The sequence below is a fragment of the Lepisosteus oculatus genome, chromosome 4 (genome assembly GCF_040954835.1).
Source record: "Lepisosteus oculatus isolate fLepOcu1 chromosome 4, fLepOcu1.hap2, whole genome shotgun sequence".
NCBI classification, from domain to species: Eukaryota; Metazoa; Chordata; class Actinopteri; order Semionotiformes; family Lepisosteidae; genus Lepisosteus; species Lepisosteus oculatus.
This window is the reverse complement of record NC_090699.1, coordinates 1,963,696-1,984,526: the sequence shown is the minus strand read 5'-3', so window position 1 is coordinate 1,984,526 and position 20,831 is coordinate 1,963,696. Positions and strand designations below refer to the sequence as shown.

Below are 20,831 nucleotides of genomic sequence, written 5' to 3'. Positions count from 1 at the left end.
CTGTAGTAGGGGGATTCTGAGGGCGGGATGTAGACAGCACACAGGAAAACCTCGTTTTCTGTACAGATGGTATTTCTTTTGATTTTAAGCCAAACTCGTGACTCTTCTTTCTTTACTAATTGTATGGAGTGACTGAGCTCCGCTCTGTACCACACAATGATCCCCCCAGAGTCTCTGCCCCGGGTGATTTGGGGTTTTTTGACAGAGGGCACCATGATCTCCTTGTAGCCTGGGGGACAGTGGGTAGCCAAGTCTCCCCGACACCATGTCTCCTGTAGGATCATGATGTCTGTCTCCTTTACATCCTTGATAAATTCAGGATCAGTGCTCTTCAGCCCAAATGCTGACGAGCCCAGACCCTGAATGTTCCACATACTTATCTTTAGAGATCTCATTGTTATCGTTTGAATTATCTTTGCAATTTGTTATTGTTTTCTGGAACTGTATCAAATTTGTGTCGGACATTTACATCATCAACAGAAACAAGTATTGTGCTGGGTTTTTGTCTGTCGCTGTGGGTGATGGAAGTTCAACTCATAAGCCGGGTGCAGATGAGGTTCAGGAGCTGCCGGATTTCTCCCAGCTCCAAACCACTCGGGACTGCTGGTCTGGCCAGGGCTGCGGCGTAGCTGTGCAGGAGGGGCTCGGTCCGGCTCTGTTGTTGTGCTGGGTGGGGAGGGGTTGTGGTTCTGGTCCGGTTCAGCTGCTGGTCTGGGTGAGGGGCATGGGGTGGGGCGCTGGTTCTGGTCCTGTTCGGTCGTTGGTCTGGGTTGGAGGGCTGTAGGGTGGTGCTGGTTCTGTTCTTTGTGGGTTGAGCTGGTCTGGGTTGGGGGTGTGGGTGCTGGGGCGTTCCTCTGGTAGTCCTCCTGTTTCTCTCTGGGATGCTGTTTGGGTGTCTGCCCAGTGTGGTGTCTTTCAGAGTTTTTGTGAAGAGTCCAATGGTCTGTTTTTTGAGGTGTTTATGGTCGTGTAGATGCTGTGGTCCAAGGGTGGAGTGATGGGCCAGATAGACGTTTGGGAGCAGGGCGCAGCACCGTGAGATCTCGGCATTGATTCTCTGGATGGTGTGGTGCTGCTCGTCCTGTCTCGGCAGCAGGGTGGAGATGACAATTCGGGCGCGAGGGAACTCCTGTATGGCCCTCTCTGCCACTCTCCTGATGGACTGGGCCACCTGCTCCCTCTGGGTCCTCAAGTCGTTGGTGCCGGTGTGGATGATGATGTGCTGAGGGGCTCCCAGTACCGACCTGGACAGCAGCTGCAGGGCCTTCTCTGTCGTCGGACACCAGAGCTTTGCTGTTTGTAATCCCGGGAAGAGCCTGTGCTCATCGATGTACCTCCCGTTGGAGTCGATGAGAAGGGCTACTTCCATGCGTCTGCCTCTGGTGTCCAGTCTGCTGGAGGGGCGCTGTGCTGCCGGGCGGGGGGCTGCTTGGGGGGGTGCAGTATGTGAGGTGGGGGAGTTGGGTGGGGCCGGGTGTGTGTGTGGGTCACCCTGAGTGTTCGGCAAGGTGGGTGTGCTTTTGGGCAGTAGAGTTGTGAGGGGATTTGGGGTGCCGGGGGGTGCAGTGGGTGTGGTGTTTGCTACGGTGGGGGTACTGGGTAAGTGGGAGTTGGTGGTGGGGGTTGTAGGGGTGTCAGGTTGTGTGGAGGTGGGTGTGTCTTTGCGGGTTGGTGGTGGGTGTTGTGAGTTGTGTGTTCTGGGTCTCAGGGCTGTTCTGTTGCAGTCAGGGCTGCAGTGGGAAGTAGTGAGTTTCCTCAGCTGGTCTTTGAGAGTCTTGCTTGTCCTCTCCGCGAGCTGCAGCTCCTCTCTCAGCTCTGCTACTTCCGACTGCAGCTTACTGTTGTCCCGCAGCAGCTCCTCCATCTGTGCCCTGAGCTGTTTGTTGGAGGTTTTACATTCGTTCCTGTGTTTGTTCACCTCGTCTCTTAGCTGTTGTGCTGTCTGCCCCTCTGTGAGTCTCCCCAGCATCAGCTCCTTGAACTCAGTGAAGTCCCGCTCCAGAGCAGAGAGTTTCTCTCTCAGGAGGCGCACTGTGCTGTGGTCACAGGGGGGTTGGTGTGGGCTGTGTGTGTCCGGGTGGTGTGTTTCTGTGTTGCCGAGGGCTACACTTTTGCTGGGCTGTTCTGTGGCTGAGGCTGTGTTTGTGGGCTCTGAGTCAGGTGGAGCTGAACTCTCCGGTGTGGCGGGCATCAGGCTGCTGGGTCTCTCTCCTGTTTCTGGGGGAGGTTTCTCCAGGTCGGCCTGTGTTTTAAGGTCTGTGAACTTTTCCTCGAAAAGCTCCAGAGCGGCCTCACTGCCCTGTATCATCACTGTACCATTGTGGTAGGTGTTGACAGTCAGGACAGTGTCTTCTACCTCGCTGTCGCCCCCTATGGAGATTTGCCTGCCTTTGCTGATGCCCCTTCTGGTGGTGTTTGTATAATTCTTACACACAGCTGTGTGCCAGGCATTCGGATGCTCAGTAAAAAAGAGCAGGTTGGTTTTTATGTGCTTTTCTCCTGCCTGGCAGTAGTCAGCAATGAGGGTCTCTGGGTTTTCTTTCATCCAGGAGTCTTTGTACTGTTTCCTGGTCTTAACGGTTTTCACGTCCTCAGGGTACTGGAGTACTGTGCTGAGGGGGCAGGGCTGGTCCAGTGGGGCTGTGTTCTGCTCTGTACTCATCTTGCTCTTTTAAATACAATGGGCCCAGGTGAGAAGAGCAAACAGACGGCCTGGCTCGGGCGTTTTGAATACAATCAGCCCCCTGTTGCTTGGGAACAGGTTCTTCAACTTTGGCCTTTTGAGTGTAGTGGGCCCAAGTGGTATTTTGTTTAATTTAAACTTTAAGGTACCTTTTCCTAAAGACTTTTTAAACTTTTATCTACAAAACAGTTCAATTTTTTAGAGGCTTCTTCAAGAAAGGAGAAGAAAGAACAGGGCTTACCAGGTGTTTTTCGTGTTGATGGCTGAGTTCTTGGCTTCTCTTGATGCTGCTTGTATTTTCCCTTTCCTTCTTGTTTCCTTTGGTGTACTTTTTCTCTTTCTTTCTTTCTTGTCTTCTTATTCTTATATCCTTGTTTTAATGATTCCTTTTCTGTTTGTTCCTCTTCATCTCTTGGGGATTTTTCTTTTTGGAGTTTTTCCTCAGGTCCTTTATCCTCAGGTGTAGCTGTGTCTTATAGTTTATCTTCAGTTTTTTAGATGTTCGCTTTGTTGATTTTTTTTTCCAATGGCAAATTATTTCTTTACTTCTGTAGTTTTCTTTAGTTTTGTTAGATGTTGCCTTATTCCTAGACTATTTGTTCAGTTCCAGAAAACAATAAAATCTCAAAGAAATTAGGAGCTCATCTTCTGTGCTGCCTCTCTCAGCCTCTCTCTCTCTCTCCTCAGTCAGTCAGCTGGTCAGTCAGCTGAGTCTCCTCAGTCAGCTGGACAGTCTGTCCAGTCCAGCTCTCTCCTCTCTCTCCTCTCTCTCTCTCCCTCTGTCCAGTCCAGCTCTCTCCTCTCTCTCCTCTCTCTCTCTCCCTCTGTCCAGTCCAGCTCTCTCCTCTCTCTCCTCTCTCTCTCCCTCTGTCCAGTCCAGCTCTCTCCTCTCTCCCCCTCTGTCCAGTCCAGCTCTCTCCTCTCTCTCCTCTCTCTCTCCCTCTGTCCAGTCCAGCTCTCTCCTCTCTCTCCTCTCTCTCTCCCTCTGTCCAGTCCAGCTCTCTCCTCTCTCCTCTCTCTCCCTCTGTCCAGTCCAGCTCTCTCCTCTCTCTCCTCTCTCTCTCTCCCTCTGTCCAGTCCAGCTCTCTCCTCTCTCTCCTCTCTCTCTCTCCCTCTGTCCAGTCCAGCTCTCTCCTCTCTCTCCTCTCTCTCTCTCCCTCTGTCCAGTCCAGCTCTCTCCTCTCTCTCCTCTCTCTCTCCCTCTGTCCAGTCCAGCTCTCTCCTCTCTCTCCTCTCTCTCTCCCTCTGTCCAGTCCAGCTCTCTCCTCTCTCCTCTCTCTCCCTCTGTCCAGTCCAGCTCTCTCCTCTCTCTCTCTCCCTCTGTCCAGTCCAGCTCTCTCCTCTCTCTCCTCTCTCTCTCTCCCTCTGTCCAGTCCAGCTCTCTCCTCTCTCTCCTCTCTCTCTCTCCCTCTGTCCAGTCCAGCTCTCTCCTCTCTCTCCTCTCTCTCTCCCTCTGTCCAGTCCAGCTCTCTCCTCTCTCCTCTCTCCCTCTGTCCAGTCCAGCTCTCTCCTCTCTCCTCTCTCTCCCTCTGTCCAGTCCAGCTCTCTCCTCTCTCTCCCTCTGTCCAGTCCAGCTCTCTCCTCTCTCTCCCTCTGTCCAGTCCAGCTCTCTCCTCTCTCTCCCTCTGTCCAGTCCAGCTCTCTCCTCTCTCTCCCTCTGTCCAGTCCAGCTCTCTCCTCTCTCTCCCTCTGTCCAGTCCAGCTCTCTCCTCTCTCTCCCTCTGTCCAGTCCAGCTCTCTCCTCTCTCTCCCTCTGTCCAGTCCAGCTCTCTCCTCTCTCCTCTCTCCCTCTGTCCAGTCCAGCTCTCTCCTCTCTCTCCCTCTGTCCAGTCCAGCTCTCTCCTCTCTCCTCTCTCCCTCTGTCCAGTCCAGCTCTCTCCTCTCTCCTCTCTCCCTCTGTCCAGTCCAGCTCTCTCCTCTCTCCCTCTGTCCAGTCCAGCTCTCTCCTCTCTCCCTCTGTCCAGTCCAGCTCTCTCCTCTCTCCCTCTGTCCAGTCCAGCTCTCTCCTCTCTCCCTCTGTCCAGTCCAGCTCTCTCCTCTCTCCCTCTGTCCAGTCCAGCTCTCTCCTCTCTCCCTCTGTCCAGTCCAGCTCTCTCCTCTCTCCCTCTGTCCAGTCCAGCTCTCTCCTCTCTCCCTCTGTCCAGTCCAGCTCTCTCCTCTCTCCCTCTGTCCAGTCCAGCTCTCTCCTCTCTCCCTCTGTCCAGTCCAGCTCTCTCCTCTCTCTCAGACACACAGCAGGAGCACCCGTCTCCCTCCTGAGAGACGCCTGTCTCTCTCTCTCGGTACCTGTCTGTCGCTCTCGGCCCCAGCCTCGTCGGCCTTGCTGAGGAAGAAGCGCAGTTTGTCCCCCTGGGTCTCGTTCAGATTCTCCACGATGTTCAGAGTGCGCTTGCACAGCGCCTGGCCCATCGGGTCGAAGAAGACCAGAACCAGGTCACACAGCTCGCCTGCAGCAAGGGACAGGAGAGACAGACAGGTACTGACCCAGCCACAGCAGGGCCTGGTCTGTACACACACAGGACAGGACAGGAGAGACAGACAGGTACTGACCCAGCCACAGCAGGGCCTGGTCTGTACACACACAGGACAGGACAGGAGAGACAGACAGGTACTGACCCAGCCACAGCAGGGCCTGGTCTGTACACACACAGGACAGGACAGGAGAGACAGACAGGTACTGACCCAGCCACAGCAGGGCCTGGTCTGTACACACACAGGACAGGACAGGAGAGACAGACAGGTACTGACCCAGCCGCAGCAGGGCCTGGTCTGTACACACACAGGACAGGACAGGAGAGACAGACAGGTACTGACCCAGCCACAGCAGGGCCTGGTCTGTACACACACAGGACAGGACAGGAGAGACAGACAGGTACTGACCCAGCCACAGCAGGGCCTGGTCTGTACACACACAGGACAGGACAGGAGAGACAGACAGGTACTGACCCAGCCACAGCAGGGCCTGGTCTGTACACACACAGGACAGGACAGGAGAGACAGACAGGTACTGACCCAGCCACAGCAGAGCCTGGTCCACATCAAAGGGATACTTCATGTCTCCATCTACAAGTCCTGGAGTGTCAACGAAGGTCACCAGACTGAAGCGTTTCTGTCTGGAGGTAGAGATCTCTGTACTGAGGTACTCTGACACCCCTACAGACAGAGAGAGGGGTTAATACAGACACACTGACTGGACACTCCAGTACATTAACACTGCACTGAGAGAGAGAGGGGTTAATACAGACACACTGACTGGACACTCCAGTACATTAACACTGCACTGAGAGAGAGAGGGGTTCATACACACACACTGACTGGACACTCCAGTACATTAACACTGCACTGAGAGAGAGAGGGGTTAATACAGACACACTGACTGGACACTCCAGTACATTAACACTGCACTGAGAGAGAGAGGGGTTAATACACACACACTGACTGGACACTCCAGTACATGAACACTGCACTGAGAGAGAGAGGGGTTAACACAGACACACAGACTGGACACTCCAGTACATTAACACTGCACTGAGAGAGAGAGGGGTTAACACAGACACACGGACTGGACACTCCAGTACATTAACACTGCACTGAGTGAGAGAGAGGGGTTAATACAGACACACTGACTGGACACTCCAGTACATTAACACTGCACTGAGTGAGAGAGAGGGGTTAATACAGACACACTGACTGGACACTCCAGTACATTAACACTGCACTGAGAGAGAGAGGGGTTAATACAGACACACTGACTGGACACTCCAGTACATTAACACTGCACTGAGAGAGAGAGGGGTTAACACAGACACACGGACTGGACACTCCAGTACATTAACACTGCACTGAGAGAGAGAGAGGGGTTAATACAGACACACTGACTGACACTCCAGTACATTAACACTGCACTGAGAAAGAGACGGGTTAATACAGACACACTGACTGGACGCTCCAGTACATTAACACTGCACTGAGAGAGAGGGGGGTTCATACAGACACACTGACTGGACACTCCAGTACATTAACACTGCACTGAGTGAGAGAGAGGGGTTAATACAGACACACTGACTGGACACTCCAGTACATTAACACTGCACTGAGAGAGAGAGGGGTTAATACAGACACACTGACTGGACACTCCAGTACATTAACACTGCACTGAGAGAGAGAGGGGTTAACACAGACACACGGACTGGACACTCCAGTACATTAACACTGCACTGAGAGAGAGAGAGGGGTTAATACAGACACACTGACTGACACTCCAGTACATTAACACTGCACTGAGAAAGAGACGGGTTAATACAGACACACTGACTGGACGCTCCAGTACATTAACACTGCACTGAGAGAGAGGGGGGTTCATACAGACACACTGACTGGACGCTCCAGTACATTAACACTGCACTGAGAGAGAGGGGGGTTCATACAGACACACTGACTGGACACTCCAGTACATTAACACTGCACTGAGAGAGAGAGGGGTTAATACAGACACACTGACTGGACACTCCAGTACATTAACACTGCACTGAGAGAGAGAGGGGTTAATACAGACACACTGACTGGACACTCCAGTACATTAACACTGCACTGAGAGAGAAAGAGAACACAATGTCCTGAGAATAACTTCCTTAACGAACACAATGTCCTGAGTAAAAGTCAGATTGGCTTCTTGCCAGATCACCACACATCTGATCACATTTACACCCTACACACACTGATAGACAAACACGTCCACCAAAAACACAAAAGAAATATTTTTGCCTGCTTTGTCGATTTCAAAAAAGCATTTGACTCGATTTGGCATGAGAGATTGTTTTACAAACTACTCCAAAGTGGCATAGGGGGCAAAGTGTACAACATAATTAAATCAATGTATTCAGAGAGCAAATGTGCAGTGAAAATTGGAAACAAAAGGACTAAATTCTTCACCCAAGGCCGCGGGGTGAGACAGGGCTGCAGCCTGAGCCCAACACTGTTCAATATCTATATCAATGAATTAGCAGGAATGTTGGAGCAGTCTGCAGCTCCTGGTCTCACACTACACGACACAGAAATCAAGTTCCTGCTCTACGCAGATGACCTGGTCCTGCTGTCGCCCACAGAACAGGGGCTGCAGCAGAACCTGGCACTGCTGGAGCAGTACTGTCAGACCTGGGCACTGCCAGCCCATCTGGACCCAGAACAGCAGAGCCTGGCACTGCTGGAGCAGTACTGTCAGACCTGGGCACTGCCAGCCCATCTGGACCCAGAACAGCAGAGCCTGGCACTGCTGGAGCAGTACTGTCAGACCTGGGCACTGACACCCCATCTGGACCCAGAACAGCAGAACGTGGCACTGCTGGAGCAGGACTGTCAGACCTGGGCACTGAGAGCCCATCTGGACCCAGAACAGCAGAGCCTGGCACTGCTGGAGCAGGACTGTCAGACCTGGACACTGACAGTCAATCTGGACCCAGAACAGCAGAGCCTGGCACTGCTGGAGCAGGACTGTCAGACCTGGGCACTGAGAGCCCATCTGGACCCAGAACAGCAGAACCTGGCACTGCTGGAGCAGGACTGTCAGACCTGGGCACTGACAGTCAATCTGGACAAGACCAGAGTTATGGTTTTCCAGAAGAAAGCCAGACCTCAGGGAAACAGGTACAAATTCACACTGAACAACAACACATTGGAGCACACATCCAGCTACACATATCTCGGTCTCACCATCAGCTCTTACGGGAGTTTTGACCTGGCAGTGAAGGCACTGAGGGAGAAGGCACTCAGGGCTTTCTACGCAATAAGAAGGAGGCTCTTCAACATCAACCCACCAACAAGAATCTGGCTCCAAATATTTGAAAGTGTAATCCAACCCATTGCCCTATACGGCAGTGAAGTTTGGGGTCCCCTCACAGACCAGGATTACACCCAATGGGACAAACACCCCACAGAAACTCTGCACATGGAGATCTGTAGAATCATCCTCCGTGTGCAGAGAAAAACTCCTAACAACGGGTGCAGGGCCGAATAAGGCCAGTACCCACTATTGATAAACATACAGAAAAGAATATTAAAGTATTGGCTACACCTAAAAAACAGCGACCAAAATTCCTACCACCACAAAGCCCTGCTGAGCCAAGAGCTGAGCCCAAAACAGAGCCCCCTGAGCCAGCTGGTCCTGAGGCTCACCGACCTGAGCCACACCAACACTAACCAGCCTCAGGACAGCACTGCTAGAGCACCACAACCCAGACTCAACTACATCACAGCACAGATCAAACAGCAATATTTCACACACTGGGACACACACACACAAACACAACATCAACTGGAATGCTACAGAACCTTAAACAGACAATACACACTAGCTGAATATTTGACCAAAATAAAAAATAACAAACAATAATAGACCCTGACGAAGTACAGGCTCAGTGACCACAGCCTGGACACACACACTGGACACAGGCAGACCTGGCTGTCCAGAGAGGACAGGCTCAGTGACCACAGTCTGGACACACACACTGGACACAGGCAGACCTGGCTGTCCAGAGAGGACAGGCTCAGTGACCACAGCCTGGACACACACACTGGACACAGGCAGACCTGGCTGTCCAGAGAGGACAGGCTCAGTGACCACAGCCTGGACACACACACTGGACACAGGCAGACCTGGCTGTCCAGAGAGGACAGGCTCAGTGACCACAGCCTGGACACACACACTGGACACAGGCAGACCTGGCTGTCCAAAGAGGACAGGCTCAGTGACCACAGCCTGGACACACACAGACCTGGCTGTCCAGAGAGGATAGGCTCAGTGACCACAGCCTGGACACACACACTGGACACAGGCAGACCTGGCTGTCCAGAGAGGACAGGCTCAGTGACCACAGCCTGGACACACACACTGGACACAGGCAGACCTGGCTGTCCAGAGAGGACAGGCTCAGTGACCACAGCCTGGACACACACAGACCTGGCTGTCCAGAGAGGATAGGCTCAGTGACCACAGCCTGGACACACACACTGGACACAGGCAGACCTGGCTGTCCAGAGAGGACAGGCTCAGTGACCACAGCCTGGACACACACACTGGACACAGGCAGACCTGGCTGTTCAGAGAGGACAGGCTCAGGGACACAGCCTGGACACACACACTGGACACTGGCAGACCTGGCTGCCCAGAGAGGACAGGCTGTGCTCCCACTGCCAGCGGGGAGAAATAGAGACAGAGGTGCACTTCCTACTGCACTGTGACAGATACTCTGGGATTAGAGAAACATTCTTCCCCAAATTCAGAAATCTAATCCCAGAGTTCCCACACCTGCCAGAATCACAACAGGTCCCAATCCTACTGGGAGAGGGAGGAGGGAACTCAGTTGATCTGGCAGCCCAGTATGTGATCTCCTGTCCCAGCCTGAGGAACAGTGAGTCTGTCTCCCAATAATGCTCCAGCCGCCTACAGTATATGTCGATATTATATAATATGTCTTTGTTGTAAATGTCTGTAATATGTCTGTAGATTTTATTTTACTTCTAACTTTTGTCTTGTTCCATGTTAATTTTATTATTTTTATTTGCTTTGGCAACACTGATTGTACCCATCGGTCATGCTAATAAAGCACCTTGAATTGAATTGAGAGAGAGAGAGGGGTTAATACAGACACACTGACTGACACTCCAGTACATTAACACTGCACTGAGAGAGAGACTGGTTAATACAGACACACTTACTGGATGCTCCAGTACATTAACACTGCACTGAGAGAGAGACGGGTTAATACAGACACACTGACTGGACACTCCAGTACATTAACACTGCACTGAGAGAGAGAGGGGTTAATACAGACACACTGACTGGACACTCCAGTACATTAACACTGCACTGAGAGAGAGAGGGGTTAATACAGACACACTGACTGGACACTCCAGTACATTAACACTGCACTGAGAGAGAGAGGGGTTCATACAGACACACTGACTGAACACTCCAGTACATTAACACTGCACTGAGAGAGAGAGGGGTTAATACACACACTGACTGGACACTCCAGTACATTAACACTGCACTGAGAGAGAGAGGGGTTCATACAGACACACTGACTGGACACTCCAGTACATTAACACTGCACTGAGAGAGAGAGGGGTTCATACACACACACTGACTGGACACTCCAGTACATTAACACTGCACTGAGAGAGAGAGGGGTTAATACAGACACATCCCTCAGTCTCCTCTACACAAGTAATCAGTGAGCAAGGAATTGTGGGGGCTGGAGTTTCAGCCACACCTGAACCCCAGAGTTCCCCCCCATAGAACCCCAAGATCCAGACTGACCTTTGAACTCCTGCAGGGGCTTGAAGTGGGGATAGAGGTGAAGGGTCGCGTTTCCCTGCCAACGAGAGGGACAGAGATCTCAGAGTGAAGCAGAGGAGAGAGGAGAGAGCTGGACTGGACAGAGGGAGAGAGAGGAGAGAGGAGAGAGCTGGACTGGACAGAGGGAGAGAGAGGAGAGAGGAGAGAGCTGGACTGGACAGAGGGAGAGAGAGGAGAGAGGAGAGAGCTGGACTGGACAGAGGGAGAGAGAGGAGAGAGGAGAGAGGAGAGAGGAGAGAGCTGGACTGGACAGAGGGAGAGAGAGGAGAGAGGAGAGAGGAGAGAGGAGAGAGGAGAGAGGAGAGAGGAGAGAGGAGAGAGCTGGACTGGACAGAGGGAGAGAGAGGAGAGAGGAGAGAGGAGAGAGGAGAGAGGAGAGAGGAGAGAGGAGAGAGGAGAGAGGAGAGAGGAGAGAGGAGAGAGGAGAGAGCTGGACTGGACAGAGGGAGAGAGAGGAGAGAGGAGAGAGGAGAGAGGAGAGAGGAGAGAGGAGAGAGGAGAGAGCTGGACTGGACAGAGGGAGAGAGAGGAGAGAGGAGAGAGGAGAGAGCTGGACTGGACAGAGGGAGAGAGGAGAGAGCTGGACTGGACAGAGGGAGAGAGAGGAGAGAGGAGAGAGCTGGACTGGACAGAGGGAGAGAGAGGAGAGAGGAGAGAGCTGGATTGGACAGAGGGAGAGAGAGGAGAGAGCTGGACTGGACAGAGGGAGGGAGAGGAGAGAGGAGAGAGCTGGACTGGACAGAGGGAGGGAGAGGAGAGAGGAGAGAGCTGGACTGGACAGAGGGAGAGAGGAGAGAGAGGAGAGAGCTGGACTGGACAGAGGGAGAGGAGAGACAATGACCGCGAGGGACTTGACAAACAGCAACAGGACGAGCCTCAGGAGAGACAGGAGGAAACGGTTTCTGACACATGTGAAAGCAGGAAAGGCTCTCGGAGCAGGAAGCAGGAGGACAGGAGGACAGGGGGACAGGAGGACAGGGGGACAGGACAGCAGCGGGACTCACAGTGAGAGACTCTCTCTTGCGCCCACTAGTGACGAACGTGAAGCCCTGCGTCTCTATGGCAACACCAGTGCGCTGGATGTGTTCTTCTATATACCTGCGGACAGGGACAGGGACAGGGACAGGGACAGGGACGTTTGAGCAAGCCAGCCTCAGGACACACGCTGAGCCCAAAACAGAGCCCCCTGAGCCAGCTGGGCCTGAGGCTCACCGACCTGAGCCACACAGATACTAACCAGCCTCAGGACAGCACTGCTAGAGCACCACAACCCAGACTCAACCACATCACAGCACAGATCAAACAGCAATATCTCACACACTGGGACACACACACACAAACACAACATAAACTGGAATGCTACAGAACCTTAAACAGACAATACACACTAGCTGAATATCTGACCAAGATAAGAAACAACAAACAGAAACAGACCCTGACGAAGTACAGGCTCAGTGACCACAACCTGGCCATAGAAACTGGACACAGGCAGACCTGGCTGCCCAGAGAGGACAGGCTCAGTGACCACAGCCTGGACACACACACTGGACACAGGCAGACCTGCCTGTCCAGAGAGGACAGGCTCAGTGACACAGCCTGGACACACACACTGGACACAGGCAGACCTGGCTGCCCAGAGAGGACAGGCTCAGTGACCACAGGCAGACCTGGCTGTCCAGAGAGGACAGGCTCAGTGACCACAGCCTGGACACACACACTGGACACAGGCAGACCTGCCTGTCCAGAGAGGACAGGCTCAGTGACACAGCCTGGACACACACACTGGACACAGGCAGACCTGGCTGCCCAGAGAGGAGAGGCTCAGTGACCACAGCCTGGACACACACACTGGACACAGGCAGACCTGGCTGTCCAGAGAGGACAGGCTCAGTGACCACAGCCTGGACACACACACTGGACACAGGCAGACCTGGCTGCCCAAAGAGGACAGGCTCAGTGACCACAGCCTGGACACACACACTGGACACAGGCAGACCTGGCTGTCCAGAGAGGACAGGCTCAGTGACCACAGCCTGGACACACACACTGGACACAGGCAGACCTGGCTGTCCAGAGAGGACAGGCTCAGTGACCACAGCCTGGACACACACACTGGACACAGGCAGACCTGGCTGTCCAGAGAGGACAGGCTCAGTGACCACAGCCTGGACACACACACTGGACACAGGCAGACCTGGCTGCCCAGAGAGGACAGACTCAGTGACCACAGCCTGGACACACACTGGACACAGGCAGACCTGGCTGTCCAGAGAGGACAGGCTCAGTGACCACAGCCTGGACACACACACACTGGACACAGGCAGATCTGGTTGTCCAGAGAGGACAGGCTCAGTGACCACAGTCTGGACACACACACTGGACACAGGCAGACCTGGCTGTCCAGAGAGGACAGGCTGTGCTCCCACTGCCAGCGGGGAGAAATAGAGACAGAGGTGCACTTCCTACTGCACTGTGACAGATACTCTGGGATTAGAGAAACATTCTTCCCCAAATTCAGAAATCTAATCCCAGAGTTCCCACACCTGCCAGAATCACAACGGGTCCCAATCCTACTGGGAGAGGGAGGAGGAAACTCACCTGAACTGGCAGCCCAGTATGTGATCTCCTGTCCCAGCCTGAGGAACAGACAGTGAGCCTGTCTCTCAATAATAATAACACAGTGTGTGATCTCCTGTCCCAGCCTGAGGAACAGACAGTGAGCCTGTCTCTCAATAATAATAATACAGTGTGTGATCTCCTGTCCCAGCCTGAGGAACAGACAGTGAGCCTGTCTCTCAATAATAATAATACAGTGTGTGATCTCCTGTCCCAGCCTGAGGAACAGACAGTGAGCCCGTCTCTCAATAATAATAATACAGTGTGTGATCTCCTGTCCCAGCCTGAGGAACAGTGAGCCTGTCTCTCAATAATAATAATACAGTGTGTGATCTCCTGTCCCAGCCTGAGGAACAGACAGTGAGCCTGTCTCTCAATAATAATAACGCAGTGTGTGATCTCCTGTCCCAGCCTGAGGAACAGACAGTGAGCCTGTCTCTCAATAATAATAATACAGTGTGTGATCTCCTGTCCCAGCCTGAGGAACAGACAGTGAGCCTGTCTCTCAATAATAATAACGCAGTGTGTGATCTCCTGTCCCAGCCTGTGGAACAGTCAGTGAGCCTGTCTCTCAATAATAATAATACAGTGTGTGATCTCCTGTCCCAGCCTGAGGAACAGACAGTGAGCCCGTCTCTCAATAATAATAATACAGTGTGTGATCTCCTGTCCCAGCCTGAGGAACAGTGAGCCTGTCTCTCAATAATAATAATACAGTGTGTGATCTCCTGTCCCAGCCTGAGGAACAGACAGTGAGCCTGTCTCTCAATAATAATAACGCAGTGTGTGATCTCCTGTCCCAGCCTGAGGAACAGACAGTGAGCCTGTCTCTCAATAATAATAATACAGTGTGTGATCTCCTGTCCCAGCCTGAGGAACAGACAGTGAGCCTGTCTCTCAATAATAATAACGCAGTGTGTGATCTCCTGTCCCAGCCTGTGGAACAGTCAGTGAGCCTGTCTCTCAATAATAATAATACAGTGTGTGATCTCCTGTCCCAGCCTGAGGAACAGACAGTGAGCCCGTCTCTCAATAATAATAATACAGTGTGTGATCTCCTGTCCCAGCCTGAGGAACAGACAGTGAGCCTGTCTCTCAATAATAATAATACAGTGTGTGATCTCCTGTCCCAGCCTGAGGAACAGACAGTGAGCCCGTCTCTCAATAATAATAATACAGTGTGTGATCTCCTGTCCCAGCCTGAGGAACAGACAGTGAGCCTGTCTCTCAATAATAATAATACAGTGTGTGATCTCCTGTCCCAGCCTGAGGAACAGACAGTGAGCCTGTCTCTCAATAATAATAATACAGTATGTGATCTGCTGTCCCAGCCTGAGGAACAGACAGTGAGCCCGTCTCTCAATAATAATAATAATACAGTGTGTGATCTCCTGTCCCAGCCTGAGGAACAGACAGTGAGCCTGTCTCTCAATAATAATAATACAGTGTGTGATCTCCTGTCCCAGCCTGAGGAACAGTGAGCCCGTCTCTCAATAATAATAATACAGTGTGTGATCTCCTGTCCCAGCCTGAGGAACAGACAGTGAGCCCGTCTCTCAATAATAATAATAATACAGTGTGTGATCTCCTGTCCCAGCCTGTCTCTAATACTGCTCTGTGTGTTGTGTGTTGAGTGTAAAAATCTGTGATGTGTCTGTATTGTAAATGTCTGCAGATGAACCACACACTGACACTGAGAGGCTACAATCAGTGGGGTTAAAGCACAGGGACATTAGGACAGAAGGAGTCAGACAGACAGGTGGGGAGAGAGGGAGGGGCAGTGTTACCAGTGTTACCAGTTTATGAAGGAACTCTTCCCAGCTGAGTGATTCCCCATCAGCATCACTGTGATCTTCTTCCTGGGGGGCAGGAGAGACACCCCCACAGACTGGGCAACAGAGATCAAACCTAGAGGAGACACAGGTTAACACACTGACAGAGACTGGGAGCTGGATGAGTTCTGAACTGGGATTAGAATCAGACTCCACTGACACTGACAGAGCAGTCTGAGACTCTCCAGGCTGGACTGGGCTGACTGGACTGGGAGCTGGATGAGTTCTGAACTGGGATTATAATCAGACTCCACTGACACTGACAGAGTAGTCTGAGACTCTCAAGACTGGACTGGACAGACTGGACTGGGAGCTGGATGAGTTCTGAACTGGGATTATAATCAGACTCCACTGGCACTGACAGAGCAGTCTGAGACTCTCCAGGCTGGACTGGACTGACTGGACTGGGAGCTGGATGAGTTCTGAACTGGGATTATAATCAGACTCCACTGACACTGACAGAGCAGTCTGAGACTCTCCAGGCTGGACTGGACTGACTGGACTGGGAGCTGGATGAATTCTGAACTGGGATTATAATCAGACTCCACTGACACTGACAGAGCAGTCTGAGACTCTCCAGGCTGGACTGGACTAGTTCTGAACTGGGATTATAATCAGACTCCACTGACACTGACAGAGCAGTCTGAGACTCTCCAGGCTGGACTGGACTAGTTCTGAACTGGGATTAGAATCAGACTCCACTGGCACTGACAGAGCAGTCTGAGACTCTCCAGGCTGGACTGGACTGACTGGACTGGGAGCTGGATGAGTTCTGGACTGGGATTATAATCAGACTCCACTGACACTGACAGAGCAGTCTGAGACTCTCCAGGCTGGACTGGACTGACTGGACTGGGAGCTGGATGAGTCCTGAACTGGGATTATAATCAGACTCCACTGACACTGACAGAGCAGTCTGAGACTCTCCAGGCTGGACTGGGAGCTGGACGAGCTCTGAGCTGGGATGATAATCACACTCACCGCTCTCGGCCTCGGTGTACAGCTGGTGACAGTCCCTCAGGATGCGCTCGTTACAGGTGACGCTGCCGGCCATCGAGTCGGCGTTGGCGGCGCTTCTCGATTTCACTTTCCCCGACATGACCCTCAGTGTGGAAGAAACGCGTCACAGAAGCTTAACCCAGAGGCGAGCAGAAACCGGTCAATCCGGAATAGCGCGCAGTGCCCTCTTCCCCCGCAGAAAGCCGAGAGGCAGGAACTTCCTCCGCGGACTTTTGAATCCACCCGGTCCGGCCGCACTCACCGGCCACGTCAACAACACGCACCCGGCGCCCCAAGCTGCCCCTCCGCCCTGTCGGGAAATGTAGTTCGGGAACTCGATGCCGGCGTTTGCCTCTCTAGGGTCCGCGGGGTTCAGAAAACTACAACTCCCAAGATCCCTCCCTCTTCCCCCTCCCTCCCCTCCACGGACCTCCCGCGGAGTTCATTCATCTTTTGCCGGACACGTCATCCAGACACGCCTGTGGTGACGTCGCCTCGCTCGACGCCGACACCGCCTTCGTAATAAAAAATATTGTAGCGTTTGCAGGTTCTTTTCAGAACAAGGACGAGTGGAGACGCGATTAACAAACAAGCATTAGCTTTATTCGTTTACAAACACCAAAACCCAACATAGCATCTACACACACATGAGGAGACTGACGGAACACGTTCACCTCGTTAGGGTGGTAATTACCTAAGAACACACTACACTTTTACAGGACTACACAGGGCACTCGAACTTCTAGGACATTATTTACACAGGTAGGGTCAGCCGCTGGTCATCGTGCTGACCCTCAGACTCTCCCCGGCTACCACTCCCAGCATGCCCAGCGGTACTACGAGCGCCTAGGGGCGCCTCCTCCTCACCACCAGGCGAGGGCGTTACAGTATAAACCTTTTTGTGACAGTGTCGACAGTCTTGGGGGACAGACAGGAGAGCAGAATTAGATGATGTGGACGAGCTCAGGCTGGGGGGCTCTCTGATACCCCTGGGGTACAGCAGGAGAAGCCCCTGTCACCCCCAGAGTGTCGACAGTCTTGGGGGACAGACAGGAGAGCAGGATTAGATGATGTGGACGAGCTCAGGCTGGGGGGCTCTCTGATACCCCTGGGGTACAGCAGGAGAAGCCCCTGTCACCCCCAGAGTGTCGACAGTCTTGGGGGACAGACAGGAGAGCAGAATTAGACGATGTGGACGAGCTCAGGCTGGGGGGCTCTCTGATACCCCTGGGGTACAGCAGGAGAAGCCCCTGTCACCCCCAGAGTGTCGACAGTCTTGGGGGACAGACAGGAGAGCAGAATTAGACGATGTGGAACAGCTCAGGCTGGGGGGCTCTCTGACACCCCTGGGGTACAGCTCCTGAGTGTTGGGGCGCAGCAGGAGAAGCCCACACTCTGAGAGCAGGGTCAGAGGAGTGGGGCGCAGGACGAGAGCAGCCCAGACAGGTACTGGGGCGCCGAGCCGTGCCTGACAGGAGTCTGACAGGTGAGCAGGGGGAGCTGGGCGTCCACACGGAGCCCCACAGGAAGCCAGTGCAGGGGCTCCAGCACAGGAGTGATGGGATCACCTGCACTGGACCCGGGCAGGACTGGGCAGACTGGGGTTCGTTCAGGGCGGATTCAGAGACCCCCCGCGAGGGGAGCTCCGCAGCGGTCAGCGGAGAAGACGAGGGTGTCGGTCAGCTGTCCAGCCCCAGTTAGCGATCACACACGACGCAGTCTGGCGACGCTTCTGAGGCGAGGAGGGGCGTTGGGGCGGAACATCAAGCCTGAATCCAGCGTCGCCCCCACGTGCGTCAGTTCAGACAGAGGGGGCCTCAGTCTGCTCACAGGGGGCTCTACAGAGCGGGCCTCAGTCTGCTCACAGGGGGCTCTACAGAGCGGGCCTCAGTCTGCTCACAGGGGGCTCTACAGAGGGGGCCTCAGTCTGCTCACAGGACAGGCTCTACAGAGGGGGCCTCAGTCTGCTCACAGGACAGGCTCTACAGAGCGGGCCTCAGTCTGCTCACAGGGGGCTCTACAGAGCGGGCCTCAGTCTGCTCACAGGGGGCTCTACAGAGGGGGCCTCAGTCTGCTCACAGGACAGGCTCTACAGAGCGGGCCTCAGTCTGCTCACAGGGGGCTCTACAGAGCGGGCCTCAGTCTGCTCACAGGGGGCTCTACAGAGGGGGCCTCAGTCTGCTCACAGGGGGCTCTACAGAGCGGGCCTCAGTCTGCTCACAGGGGCTCTACAGAGGGGGCCTCAGTCTGCTCACAGGACAGGCTCTACAGAGCGGGCCTCAGTCTGCTCACAGGACAGGCTCTACAGAGGGGGCCTCAGTCTGCTCACAGGGGGCTCTACAGAGCGGGCCTCAGTCTGCTCACAGGGGCTCTACAGAGCGGGCCTCAGTCTGCTCACAGGGGGCTCTACAGAGCGGGCCTCAGTCTGCTCACAGGGGCTCTACAGAGCGGGCCTCAGTCTGCTCACAGGGGGCTCTACAGAGCGGGCCTCAGTCTGCTCACAGGGGGCTCTACAGAGGGGGCCTCAGTCTGCTCACAGGACAGGCTCTACAGAGCGGGCCTCAGTCTGCTCACAGGACAGGCTCTACAGAGCGGGCCTCAGTCTGCTCACAGGGGGCTCTACAGAGCGGGCCTCAGTCTGCTCACAGGGGGCTCTACAGAGCGGGCCTCAGTCTGCTCACAGGGGCTCTACAGAGGGGGCCTCAGTCTGCTCACAGGACAGGCTCTACAGAGCGGGCCTCAGTCTGCTCACAGGGGGCTCTACAGAGCGGGCCTCAGTCTGCTCACAGGGGGCTCTACAGAGCGGGCCTCAGTCTGCTCACAGGGGGCTCTACAGAGGGGGCCTCAGTCTGCTCACAGGGGGCTCTACAGAGCGGGCCTCAGTCTGCTCACAGGACAGGCTCTACAGAGCGGGCCTCAGTCTGCTCACAGGGGGCTCTACAGAGCGGGCCTCAGTCTGCTCACAGGGGGCTCTACAGAGGGGGCCTCAGTCTGCTCACAGGGGCTCTACAGAGGGGGCCTCAGTCTGCTCACAGGACAGGCTCTACAGAGCGGGCCTCAGTCTGCTCACAGGGGGCTCTACAGAGCGGGCCTCAGTCTGCTCACAGGGGGCTCTACAGAGCGGGCCTCAGTCTGCTCACAGGGGCTCTACAGAGGGGGCCTCAGTCTGCTCACAGGACAGGCTCTACAGAGCGGGCCTCAGTCTGCTCACAGGGGGCTCTACAGAGCGGGCCTCAGTCTGCTCACAGGGGGCTCTACAGAGCGGGCCTCAGTCTGCTCACAGGACAGGCTCTACAGAGCGGGCCTCAGTCTGCTCACAGGGGGCTCTACAGAGCGGGCCTCAGTCTGCTCACAGGGGGCTCTACAGAGCGGGCCTCAGTCTGCTCACAGGGGGCTCTACAGAGCGGGCCTCAGTCTGCTCACAGGGGGCTCTACAGAGGGGGCCTCAGTCTGCTCACAGGGGGCTCTACAGAGCGGGCCTCAGTCTGCTCACAGGACAGGCTCTACAGAGCGGGCCTCAGTCTGCTCACAGGACAGGCTCTACAGAGGGGGCCTCAGTCTGCTCACAGGACAGGCTCTACAGAGGGGGCCTCAGTCTGCTCACAGGACAGGCTCTACAGAGGGGGCCTCAGTCTGCTCACAGGGGGGCTCTACAGAGCGGGCCTCAGTCTGCTCACAGGGGGCTCTACAGAGCGGGCCTCAGTCTGCTCACAGGACAGGCTCTACAGAGCGGGCCTCAGTCTGCTCACAGGGGGCTCTACAGAGGGGGCCTCAGTCTGCTCACAGGGGGCTCTACAGAGCGGGCCTCAGTCTGCTCACAGGGGGCTCTACAGAGCGGGCCTCAGTCTGCTCACAGGGGGCTCTACAGAGCGGGCCTCAGTCTGCTCACAGGGGGCTCTACAGAGGGGGCCTCAGTCTGCTCACAGGGGGCTCTACAGAGCGGGCCTCAGTCTGCTCACAGGGGGCTCTACAGAGCGGGCCTCAGTCTGCTCACAGGACAGGCTCTACAGAGCGGGCCTCAGTCTGCTCACAGGGGGCTCTACAGAGGGGGCCTCAGTCTGCTCACAGGGGGGCTCTACAGAGCGGGCCTCAGTCTGCTCACAGGGGGCTCTACAGAGCGGGCCTCAGTCTGCTCACAGGGGGCTCTACAGAGCGGGCCTCAGTCTGCTCACAGGGGGCTCTACAGAGGGGGCCTCAGTCTGCTCACAGGGGGCTCTACAGAGCAGGCCTGATACTAACACTGATACTGAAACTAATTCTAGTACTGGTACTGATACCAATACTAATACTAATACTAATTCTAGTACTAGTACTAGTACTGATGCTGATCCAGCTGACACAGCTC

At 54.4% G+C, this 20,831-nt stretch overlaps 1 protein-coding gene across 1 annotated transcript in view; it reads right to left on the bottom strand.

Annotated features, from left to right (window-relative positions):
* Positions 1-16,772, bottom strand: part of LOC102694457 (uncharacterized) — a 30,531-nt gene extending 13,759 nt beyond the window's left edge. The window contains exons 1-6 of the mRNA XM_069188371.1: positions 16,469-16,772; positions 15,452-15,563; positions 12,044-12,137; positions 11,001-11,055; positions 5,696-5,836; positions 4,970-5,130 (exon numbers count right to left, since the gene is read on the bottom strand). Coding sequence (XP_069044472.1) covers positions 4,970-5,130; positions 5,696-5,836; positions 11,001-11,055; positions 12,044-12,137; positions 15,452-15,563; positions 16,469-16,586 — 681 coding nt within the window. The 5' untranslated portion in view covers positions 16,587-16,772. The remainder of the gene's footprint in view (positions 1-4,969; positions 5,131-5,695; positions 5,837-11,000; positions 11,056-12,043; positions 12,138-15,451; positions 15,564-16,468) is intronic.
* Positions 16,773-20,831: the final 4,059 nt, after the last annotated feature.